Below are 12,904 nucleotides of genomic sequence, written 5' to 3' on the forward strand. Positions count from 1 at the left end.
AGGTTCAAGGCTCCTCTCAGCTTTGCCTCTTAATGTGCATGAAAGGTGAGAGTTGTGTGCACTTACTCCAATCTCCCTGTAATTAGACCTGCTGTGAAGGGAAAGTTGTTGTTTCCTCCTCCAACTCAAGTACACTTTACATCCCTTTCATATTTGCAGAGGAAAAAAAAAAGGCATGAATTATACTGTGATATGAATGACTGCCTGGACGCGTATTACTTATTTAGTTATTTGCTCTGCATAAAAATGATCTGTTTGGAATGTAAACCTGGAACAGTAAATGCGGTACTTACCATGCTGGGTTCACACCCACTGTCATCACCATTCTCAGAGCGATCCTTTTGTGCAAATTCCATTTTTCTATTGATGTTGCTAAGCAGATGACTCCAATTAGCAGTAGATGAAAATCTTTGAAATAAGCAGATGCCACCTGAAATTATAGTTAAGCCCATGATCATTTATTTATGTTGGTGGGGGGAAAATGAGATTGCCCGAGAAAGCAATTTTGCTTTCTCTTAACTTTGCTGCTCTTAGCTGTGACCTTCAAACTACTTAATCTTTCTATTTGGTTAAGAAAAATGTAGATGCATTAGAATACAAATTTGAAGTAAGTTCTATATTCTTACCCAGAAATAGTAGTGTTAAGGAAGAATATATACAAAAAAAAAAAAAAAGAAAAGAAAAGAAAAGGGAACCCAAGATACTGGGTTTTTATTTACTTTTATTTTTTTATTTGTAATGTTTATTTATTTATTTTGAGGGGGGAGGGAGAACGAGTAGGGGAAGGGTAGAGAGAGGGGGAGGGAGAGAATCCCAATCAGGCTCCACACTTAGCGTAGAGCCCGATGAGGAGCTCCAGGCATGGCTCTATATCACGACCACAAGATCATGACCTGAACCAATATCAAGAGTTGGATGCTCAGCTGACTGAGCCACACAGGTGCTCCATACTGGGTTTTTAAATAACTGTGTAACATCAGGAAACTGCCTCCAATGTCTTAATTTTTCCTCCTCTCAGCTGGGGTTAATCGAGTTATGCTGCTATGGTAGAATGACAATGACTGTGATTTGGGAAAGTCCAAGTTAAGTCTCCAACTTGCCAGTGTCATCGATACTATCCATTATGCCATAATTTCAGTGTCACTTCTTAATACTTTGAATGGTTTTACCTTCAAAATCATTTGCTATAAAATAAATACTCTTCAATAGGAGCCAACATTTTAAACCATTTTTAGCTAACACCATTGAGAGATTAGTAGAGTGTACAGACACTTTGGGTCCACCTATTTACCAAAGAATGCTCTGAGGTATGTTAGGTACATAATCTTTTTCTCAAACAGCAGCAACAACACAAAGATGTTGTGGTCAAATAAGTTTAGAAACCAGAGAGTTTTGAAATACTAGCATTTTCTTTCCCATAGATCTCCTCAAAACCTTTAAATACTATATTTATAATATTTAAACATTAAATTTTATAAATAATATAAACATTATATTATATATTTATATTAAGTATACCTTTAATATATATTGCCACTCCCAGAGTTCCATATACAACATATTTCTCAACTTATCTAACCACAGAAAACTTACTTTTAAATTCTTAGGTGCTGTACCTCATGAGACTGATATTCAACAGACCTGACTTTAGGACCCGCTTGGTTAAACTGAATCACAAGGCTGTGCAGAAAAGAGAGGATTATAAGAGGAAATATCCCTAAAGCACCTGAGTGGCTCAGTCAGTTAAGTGTCTGACTCTTGATTTCAGTTCAGGCCATGATCTCACCATATGTGAGATCAATCCCCACAGCAGGCTCTGCGCGGACAGCGTGGAGCTTGCTTGGGATTTCTCTCTCTCCCTCTCTCTGCCCCTCTTCCACTTGCACACTCTCTCTCAAAATAAATAAATAAACATTTAAAAAGAAAAAAGAAATATCCCTTAAAAATATCTGTTAGAAGGAATGGAAGAGTTGGAAAATAACTATTCTAATATGAAACCACAAAGGAACAGAAAAATCAGTCTTCATGATGATTTTGCTATTAAAATTTTTTTAATGTTTTTTTATTCTTGACACAGAGAGAGAGAGAGATAGAGAGACAGAACATTAGTGGGGGAGGGGCAGAGAGAGAGAGGGAGACACAGAATCCAAAGCAGGGTCCAGGCTTTGAGCTGTCAGCACAGAGCCCGATGTGGGGCTCGAACCCACGAACCAGGAGATCATGACCTGAGCTGAAGTTGGACACTCAACTGACTGAGCCAAACAGGTGCCCTTATTTTGATATTTTAAGTTGTATCTGCACTTTTAGCATAACCTACCAAGTCTGGCTTGGTTTCAAAACAAAATAAAAATTAGCCTTGGAATTAAAAGTGGACAAGTGGATCTCTTCTTTATGTTTTGTGAAAAGTCAGTTTATTATGTTTTCAAAGTTTATATGTACCTCTTTGCGTTTTGTAGTAATTGCATAATCAAAAATGATTATATCAATTTCCTTATTTCATTTATTAATTACTCTAACATTGGACAAGAGTTTACTATGCACCAAAACTGTTATATGAACAGGGAAGGCAAGAATAAATGTCTGACATGTTTTTCCCTCTTCACACCTCTTCAATTCTCAAATATCCAGTTTTTCTAAACAGATTTTACTATTTTTCTGTATTGTGGAGCCCTGTTTATTTCCTTTATAGCACATCACATTATGTAGTTTGTTTGCCTGCTTGTTACATGTCTTCTGTATTACACTATACATTCTAAGAGGGCCAGGAATCTGTTTTGCTAGTCATTGCATATTTGGCACCTAGTACAATTCTGGTACCGAGTAAGAGCTCAGTAAATAATATTGGATGAGTGAGAGAGGGAGGAAGGGAATCCACGTATAAGCTACACTCTCTGAGCTCCTAAATCCCAATTGTCTACCCTCTCTTCCCAAACTTCTAACCTCTTAACTCTCTCAGTCCTTACATTCAGTATAAGTATTCTTTCAATTTATTAATTTACTAGTGTTTACAACCTGACAAACCATTTTTTTCCCTTCCTGGGTCTATCTCTGCCTGTCTGAATTTTTCTTCTTGGCCTACTTTCAAAATTACTCTTCCTCTACCTTTTTTTAAATGTTGGTACTCTATAAGGTTTGTCTCCAGTCTTCTTGTTTTGTACCCCTGATTATTGAATTTTACAGATTCAATTTCTAACTCTATGTGACTAAAATCATGTTTGGCACATAGTAGGCATTCAATACATATTTGTCGAATTAATGCTGATGACACTAAGGTGTTTGTGCCCAAACAGATAAGTCTTCTGTGTTCCAGACTGGTGTATCCAGCTGGACATTTCCATTTGAATTTCCTATAAATATCTAAAAACTCAGCATATGCCTTTTTGTGGCAAATGAAACTTCCATCTACTTAGTTGTCCAAGTTAGAAACCTAAGGGTCAGCTCTGATTCCTTTTTCATTGCCAATAAGTGCGTCTTAGTCACTAAGTCCTATTATTTCCAGTTCCCCCGTCTACTTTAAATTGTCCACTTTGTTCTATTCAAACCTTATTACTACTCAAACCTTTCATTGAGCTCCTTACTGCTTCTCACATGGTTACTGTTTGATCTGTCTTTTTCTAATCCACCCCTCACCATTGTCACAATTACTTCTCTAAAGTATAAATCTAATCACATCATTGTGCCTCCTATACTCCTTCAGTGGACCCCATGTGTTTTAAGACCAAAATCCAACCTTCTCAACACGTCTTGTAAGACTCTTCATCATTTAGTCCCATTTCACCTTTCCAGCTTAGTCTTTCAGTGCTCTCTGCCAACTTCTCCTTATGTGTGAAACTCTCCAATCACAGAAATGCTTTAACACTCGGCTGTCATTTAACCTGGAATGACTCTATTCTCTTATTTTGGTTACCCATAATTTTCCTTCATGGATGAAATCAGATGTCAATTCTAAGATGCCTTTCCTGACTACCCTAAATGTGGTTGGATGCTGCTTCCTTTTGTGAGAGCACATCTTAATGCACGTGGTGATAATTTTTTTACTTTATTATCCCCTTTATTAGACTAGATATATTTTGAAGGCAGAGATGTGTCTTATTGATCATTGCATTTATGGATTTAGGACATTCATGGCACATATTGGCACTCAATAGATACTGAATTAATAAGTCCCTAGACTCAAGAAGCTTACAGGTTACTAGGTGAGAAAAACAAGGTAACAAAGACGGCAGTAAAGTATCACAGGTGCATGGAAAATATTTCTTCAAGCTATAGCTGAGGCTCAAAGAGTAAATAACCACCTTTTTCTAGGGGAATTGGGAAACTCTTCTTACAGTACCTGATATTCAAATTGATTATGGGAAGATAAATAGACATTTGAGTTTTTCTCTGCTCTTATGTCTTTTGCAGTTTTGCTCATGAAAATAAACCCTACTTACACTATTCCATCAGTCTGAGAATTCTATGAAAAAATAAATGCAGAATTATTTTAAAAATCACCATGTATTTAAAGAAATACATAGAAGTGAGCCATTATTAGTAAATTATTGAACACAGAAGGAAGTCCAAGACCATAAGATACTCTTGTATTTCTCTTTAGATTATGTCAGCAGTTGGCAGACTTTATCTGTAAAAGGTCAGATAATAAATGTGAATTTGTGAGCCTCATTGTTTGTACTGCAACTACTCAACTTGACTGTAGCACAAAAGTAGCCAGAGACTGTAAATGAATAACCATGGCTTTGTGTGTTTCCAATAAAACTTAAAAAACATTTTTTTAAATGTTTATTTATTTTTTGAGAGAGAGATTGACAGAGTGTGAGCAGGGGAGGGGCAGAGAGAGAGAGGAAGACACAGAATCTGAGGCAGGCTCCAGGCTCTGAGCTGTCAGCACAGATGTGGGGCCCGAACTCACGAACCACAAGATCATGACCTGAGCTGAAGTCGAAGGCTCAACCGACTGAGCCACCCAGGTGCTCCTCCAGTAAAACTTTAATTTAAAAATTGGGTAGCAGGCTGAATTTGGCCCTCAGACTCATAGTTTTCCAGTCTCTTAATAGACTCTGTAAACAAAAAAATGGCCTGCAGCCCAACTGTCTAAATGCAAATAATTATACACCTAAGGAGGAATTCTCACATTCTTTTGTTTTCCATTGTATCACCCATTCTTTGGGTTTCATCACAGTATATTTGCAGCACATTAGTCACGAGTATATGTGTTTGTTTATAGCCCATGTGTATAGGAGGTAATAGGAGAAAATGCTACTGGTCTGTAAATGACACTGGTAAATATAACTATTTTTGAGGCAAAATAAGCATGTCAAATAAAATTCTAATGAAATTTGAAATCTGTTTTTAAGATCAAGGTAGTCATATCTCTGTCTCAAAGTGGGATTTCACCAAAACACATGCACTTTTGCTATCAGAGCATGTGGGTTCTCTCTTAGCTATAAAATTTACCAGTTCACAAGCTTCCTACAAGTCAGTATACTTACCCATAAAAGTTCAAGTTTATTTATGCTTTGTTGCTAAATCCAATGGTCAATTTCCAGTTTTCACATTAATTGACCTATTAGATTTGACACGTTTGATCACTGCCTCATCCTTAAAACATTTCCAGGATCCCACACTCTCCTGGTCTTCCTCCTACCTCAATAACCCATCCTCATTCTTCTTTGCAAATTCTTTTTCTTCTTATCAATCCCTTAATGTTGTAGTTCTCCAATTAGTCAGTTCTTTGTTATCTTTGTTTGTTTATCTTCACTCATTCTCTAAACGATCTCATCAACTTTTAGAGCTTTCAGTATCATGTATATGCTGATAATTCTCAAACCTGTATCTCCAGCTCAGCTCTCTCTCATGAACTCTGGGCCCATTTGTATTTAACTGCCTATTTAACACCCTCACTTATATATCAAACGGTTATTTCATACTTAGTGTCCAACTTTGTATTCCTGGTGTCAGCCTCTCTTGTGCAACAAGCCTACTCTGCCCATGGTTTTCCCCATTTCAGTTGATGGCAACTCCAATTTTCCAGCTGCCAGGTCAAAAAGTTCTGAGGCATCCTTGAATTCTTTCTTTCTATCATATGCTCTATCAAATCATACAGGAAATTTTGTTGGTTTTATCTTAAAAATACATTAACAATATATTCAATATCCCTATTACTATCCCTTGTCTGAATTAACCATGGCCTCTCAACTGCATTATTGCAATAACGTGCTACCTGTTTCCTTCTTTCTGCCTTGTTTCTCAGCATAGCAGGTCTAAATTATCCTTTTAAATAAAAGTCAAATTGATCATGCCACTCCTCTACTCAAAATTCTCTAGAGAGTCTCATTCTCATTTCATTAAAATGTTACTTATGTTGGCCTACTTTGGCCCTAGATGGTCTAGTCCCTCTACACATTATCTCCCTGACATCATCTTCTATCATTTTCTCCTTCACTCACTTTGCTCTAATCACCCTTCGGACCTATTCCTGTCTTGAGGTCTTTGTGGGGGCCGTATGGCCTTCGGTGACGGCTGTTCCCCAGATATCCACATGACTAACTCCCTCATCTCCTGTAAGTCTTTGTTCAGGTATTGACACCTCATTGAGTCTACTCTGATGATCCTGTTTAAAACTCTAACCCTCTCTAGATCTTTATTATCCTGTTGCTTTTTTCCATAGCACCAATTACCTTCTAACTCCCTGTAATTTACCTATGCATTAAGGTATATTGTTTATTGTCTCTTTTCTCCTATGAAGACAGGGACTTTTGTCTGTATTTACTCATTAATGTATTCCCAAATTCCTGGCAGAGTCCTAGCACATAGATATTTATTGCACGACTGACCTAAATATATAACATCTGCATATACATATGAATATCTTCATATTTATATCTATAAAATTTATATATAAACACTTTTTCCATGACGATGATAATAATAATGATATTTGTTTTGGAATATCTAATTCAGCACCCTAAATATTTAGCATTTCAGATTTTATTCAATAGATATGAGAGAAATTCAAAATTTGTTGACATTATTTAATACAATAAGGTGCTCAGTAAGATACAGATATTTAGCATTGACTTAATAAACGCATAACATAAGATTAAAACTATTGTGGCCAAAGAGAAGGATGTGTAAGGCTCTGAACTTAGACAAGGGTATTAAAGACACATTAGTCTCCATGGCAAAGTTGAGATTCCAAATCCTTCAGAAGGGCTGGTATGATATTTAACACCTTTAACTGTGGATATTAAAACTCATAAGAATAATTGATGCCTAGTATCTATCACTGTTTCACATTTTTATTTGATTTGATTATTATAACAACCTCTGGATTATGAGAAAAAAAGAGTTGCTAAGGGACATGATAAGGACCATACAAGTAATTAGTGGTGAATATCAGGTTTTAAGCTCAGGTCTTCTGAATAAATCTCTAGCCCTTTCCCCATAACTTTGGTCAGATATTTCCTAGTAAAATTCCAGTTGCCCTTTCTGGAAAGAGGATCATAAGACTGAAGAGCAGTTTGCTACACTGAAAGTCCTAAGGACTTTGATTTGTTTCAAGTTCCTACTAAGCTTAGGGTAAAAAAAAGTCACATAAAATTTGCAACGAATTTAGGCTGAAATGAAATAGATTCACTTAGCTTTGCAACAGTCAGAATGTTTCTAGTGAGGTATTCACTCTTGTCAATGTACAAATAATGATAATATTAACTAATATATAGTGAGTGCTTACCACGTGATAGACATTACATTCACTAACTATCTAATTCATAAGTACCACCGACAAACTGGAGGTAGTTCTGGGAACAGGAGTGAAGATGGTGGTGATGGCACAGGTGGAGGTGGTGGGGTTAAGGAAGGGAGTTGAGATGCAGAAACCATAAAGACTGGAGAGGGGAGACTGAAAGAGGAAATGGTATTTATTTTCACATCAAAAACAGCAATGTCATGTGGAAGAAAGATGAAGTTTTTATTGTTGCTATTGTTGCTGTCCGTGTGTGTGTGTGTGTGTGTGTGTGTGTGTGTGCGTGCGTAATCTTAGACATTTAGAGGAAAGTCTAGGGACAAAGTGACTGAGTTTGACACTGGGCTCAGTAAAGCTGAGTGAATCAAGTATTCAAAGTGTTAAAAAACATATGTATTTTCTTTGAAGGGTATTCTAAACCCACACACAGGAAGACCCGAACACTTCCTGAGTGATCTCATCTGTAAGAGCTATTGAGAGGGGAAATCCCTGCCCAGGATGAAATGATCCAGAAGTACGAGCTTCCAAGGCTAAGGTTCTATGACTGTTAAATTAGTCTGAGGTTGACACTTCTGGAGACAAAGGACTCTTGGACAGGTATTGGCAGCCTGACTAACGCAACAGCTGACAGTACCTAGAATTTTGCTGCCTCTAGTCAGGCCTCCACATTCTGTAAAAAGGCAAAGATATTTCTTTGGCAGTTCCCACAAAGCCAGGCTTTCCTAGGCATCCTTCTTCTCCTGTCTTCCTTTAGCCTCTTTGCTACAGAAATGCCCCAGTTGCAGTTAATCTTGCTTTGATCTCAGCTTCTTTTAAAAAGTCAATTTTGTCAGTTTCATTCTTATTAAACCGTAAAAGACAAATACGTCACTGTTGAACTAGTTACCTTTAGAGGTACAACCACCTAGGCCAGCAGGACAGGGGTTAATAACTTAACACACTACGTTTAAGAACTTGCCTGCCCCTTCTTTTAAATTTTCCTTTACTGGGAGCCATGTAGCATGTTGGAGCATTTGAGAAACTTCTTACATTATAGATCCCAGATTCTGTGGGCAGCAGAAGGGGACGAGAAGCTACACTCTCTTCCCAAGCAATGGTGCTTAGAAAGAAAAGAGTCAAGATTCTGAGGGAAGGGAAAATGCAGTAAGAAAAGAGGAGTAAAATGGATCTGCAACGCAAAAAGAAGAAAAGAAGATCTTGAACTATGAAATGAGGAAGAATGACATGAAGAGAAGGAAAGGAATTGCTTCTCCCATAGGACAAAAAACAAAACAAAATAACAACAACAAAAAACCCCATCTCTATATAACATGGGTTATTTAAAAAGAAAAATCTCTACCCACGTTATAAGACAGATGAACCTCAAGTTAGCAATTTGAACCCTGGCAGAAGATAGAAGTCCAAAGGTGACAAATTGCAGGGGCTGGCATCTTGAACTTGACATCTTTCCTGAGATTCTTTCAGCTGTGGTTTGGGCAGTTGTGTGCTGGGTGGCTGGAGACTGCATGAAGACAGATTTTCTGATTTCAATGCATTTCATGCTTTTAATGGGAAACTGAATCCATTTTCTTCAGACGGGTACCCTCAGATTGTATAAAGGTAAGAAACACCTCTCAGCATGAATAAACTCCTCTCAGCAAGAACAAAATAGAAATACACATGAAAGTTAATTTGGCTTTATCTTTTGAAATGGCAGGTTTCTGGAAAAGAAAACAGGGTAGCTTTTTCTTCATTAAAAACAAAAATTGCTTTTCTAACACTGTGTGAGACCAAATTCTGTTGAAAAGAAAAAGCTTATGCAGGATGTGAAAAGGTTGGCCCTTTTGTTGGGAGGGAGACACCAGCCATAGATGTCAGCCCAGGAAGGCTGGACACGCATTTCTCCTACTGACACACATGACTCAAGAGGCTACAGCCTGTGTTTTGTTTCTGTCCACCTGAATGCAGACATACATGCAGAATTCTAGGGAGAAACAACTGGAAACTTGCAGGACTTACGTGGAAGCTTTATCAATAGGATTATTGCTCCCTTTCAATACAACTTTTCTCAATGGGAGCATCAGCACAAAATAAGGAATCTAATTATCACATACATTTGCAAGAGGACTTACCTTCTTAGAAGGCATGATCCCAAACAATGGAAACATTAAACCAGGCAGCAAAGCTGTTACTGACAGAGGCAAAGCTTCTGTAAGCCAAAATGTGGCAATGACAAAGAGTGTGTAGGCACATTCTGCTTCCTGGAAAGAACCAAAGAAAAATGCAAGGTGAAATAATGAGGCTGGGAAATCATTAATCAAATCACATCCACATTTGCTGAATGGAGCTGTGTCACCGAGAAAGTAAGAGGAAACTCTGGAGGTCTCTGAACCTTTAAGTTGGGCAGCAAATAATTATTTCTCAGGGATTCTAAGAGCCAAAATTTAATAAAATGAAAAACTGAAGACAAAAAAGTCCTCAGTTTTTAATTTTCATTCACCTTCCTTCGAAACAGATAACAGCATATAGTCAATTTTCTGTGCTCATATCGGTGTGTATGAATGCTTGTGTTCACTTTTATTTGCCTATAAAATGCCCTCCCGGTTCTTCTGGAGTGTGTAAATAGCCAAGTTACTGTCTTTCCCCTGGGGCAAGACATATATGACTTTTAAATGCGTTCCCTGGTGCCTGTTGGTGGCACATGTACACCTGCCTTCCTCTCCTACTAAAGGGCGTAAATCAACCTAGAAAAAACTTTTTGCTGTATTTTGCTTCAGATAAAGAAGGGCAGTGCCAAGCTACATGAGATGGATGGGACTAAATGAGCTCCTAAGTAACATGGACCTGGAGTTTAAGAGCCTCCTGCTTTGCTTTTTAGAAAGACAGCTGAGCTCCTGGGGAAACACAGAGAGACTCAACAGAAATGAGATTCTTAACAGAATCTGTTGCTTTGCTAGGTATAAAATTGTGTGTTTCTGTTTTACGATGTTGTTAAAAAATGGTTGAGATTTGGGGCTCAAGATGGCAGAGCTGAACTTGCCTCCTCCCATAGACACAACAAATCTATAGCCACACATGAGATAATTTGTTCAGAAAAATAAACCTAGGAACTACCTTAATAGTTTCCTTCACAACAAAGGATAAAAAAGCCACATCTGGACAGGTAAGAGAGGCAGAGATGTGGTCTCACCAAAAACCCTGTGTATGGTATGGTGACCCACAATTAGGAGATATCTCACAAATATGAAGTTACTCCCTGAGGAGTGAGGGGTTTGTGCCCCAGATTGGACACCTCAACTCTTGGGATCTGTACCAGAGACAGGAGGCCCCCAAATCTCTGGCTTTGAAAACCAGTGGGGCTTAGGTTCAGGTGAACCATGAGGCTGTAGGGAATGGAGATTCTACTCTTCAAGGGTTCATGTACAAATTCACCCACCCTGGGACTCAGCACAAAATCAGCAGTTTGAAAAGTGCTGAGACCATACACGAAGGAGAATCATTTGCTAATCTTAAAGTGTCTCCCAGAGGGGCAGAGCCTGTTAGGATTCTGTCCAGGGAAAGAGGTGCTGGTTGGTGCTATTTTTGCATTCTCCCCTTGCCTTGTGGTGTCCACCCCTACGGCCCCCTCTGCCCTGCCAGAGCTGGGAGGCTGTGTCCTACACTCACAGCCCTGCCAAAGCTAGCAGGAAAGTATACCCACCACAGAATATGCCCCTCGAGTGCCTGGCTCTGCTGGCCAGGGAGGACAGCATTTCTGGGCACTACGAGTCTACAACAATCAGAGAGATAGTCGTTGGCATGCCACCACCTAAAGAAACAAGAAAAAATACAAATAGTCTAACTTTGTACCTAAAGGAACCAGGAAAATAACAATAAAGCCCAACATTTGTAGAAGGAAAAAAATAAAGATCAGAGTGGAAATAAATAAAATAGACACTAAAAAGACAAGAGAAAAGATCAATGGAACTAAGATCTGGTTCTTTGAAAAGATAAACAAAACTGAAAAACTTTTAGCTAGACCTACTAAAGAAAAAAAGAGAGAGGGCTCAAATAAATAAAGTTAGAATATCAGATAAGTTATACCTGACATCAAAGAATTACAAATAATCATAAAAGACTACTATGAAAAATTATATACCAATAAACTGGACAAACTAGAAGAAATGGATAAATTCCTAGAACTATACAATCTTCTAAGACAGAATCATGAAGAAAAAGAAAATCTGAAAAGACCAATTACTAGTAAGGAGATTGAGTCAGTAATCAAAAACTCCCAACAAAGAAAAGTCCTGGACTGAAGAGCTTCACCAGTGAATTCTACCAAACATTAAAAGATCTAACACTTCTCATTCTTAAGCTTGTCCAAAAACTGGAGAGGAGGGAATGCTCCCAAACTCATTTTATGAGACCAATATCACCTTGATACCAAAACCAGAAAAGGACACGTAAGAAAAAAATTACTGGTCAATCTCCCTAATGAACATAGATGCCAAATCCTCAACAAAATATTAGCTAACTGAATTCAGTGGTACATTAAAAGGATCATGCATCATAATCAAGTGAGAATTATTCCAGGGATTCAAGGATGGTTCAATATCCACAAATCTATCAAGGTGATATACCACATTGATATAATGAATAAAATTTATATGATCATCTCAATAGATACAGAAAAAGCACCTGACAAAATTCAACATCCTTTTATGATAAAAACTCGACAAGGTGGTATAGATAGAATAAAACTCAGTATAATAAAAGCCATATATGACAAGCCCACAGCTATCATATACTCAATGGTAAAAAGCTGAAAGCCTTTCCTCTAAGATCAGGAACAAGACACAGATGTCCACTCTTACTACTTCTACTCAGCATAGTACTGGAAGTTCCAGCCACAACAATTAGGCAAGAAAAGCAAATAAAAGGAATCCAAATTGGAAGGAAGAAGCAAAACTGGCACTATTTGCACATGACATAATATTATATAGAGAAAATCTTAAAGACTCCACCAAAAACACTACTGAGACTAATAAATTAATTAAAATTGCAGGACACAAAACAACTATAATTTTTTGTGTTTTTATATAGTAACAATGAACTATAAGAAAATAAATTAAGAAAACCATCCCATTTACAACTATATCAAAAAGAATAAAATATCTGGGAATAAATTTAACCAGGAGG

General features: G+C 37.6%; 1 protein-coding gene across 1 annotated transcript in view; it reads right to left on the bottom strand.

Annotated features, from left to right (window-relative positions):
• The window catches only part of SLC13A1 (solute carrier family 13 member 1), a 96,373-nt gene that overhangs the window by 64,808 nt on the left and 18,661 nt on the right, over positions 1–12,904 (bottom strand). Inside the window, exons 2-3 of the mRNA XM_060633005.3 lie at positions 9,856–9,984; positions 294–430 (exon numbers count right to left, since the gene is read on the bottom strand). Of these exons, the coding sequence (XP_060488988.2) occupies positions 294–430; positions 9,856–9,984 (266 nt within the window). The remainder of the gene's footprint in view (positions 1–293; positions 431–9,855; positions 9,985–12,904) is intronic.

The sequence above is a fragment of the Panthera onca genome, chromosome A2 (genome assembly GCF_046562875.1).
Source record: "Panthera onca isolate mPanOnc1 chromosome A2, mPanOnc1 haplotype 2, whole genome shotgun sequence".
NCBI lineage: Eukaryota > Metazoa > Chordata > Mammalia > Carnivora > Felidae > Panthera > Panthera onca.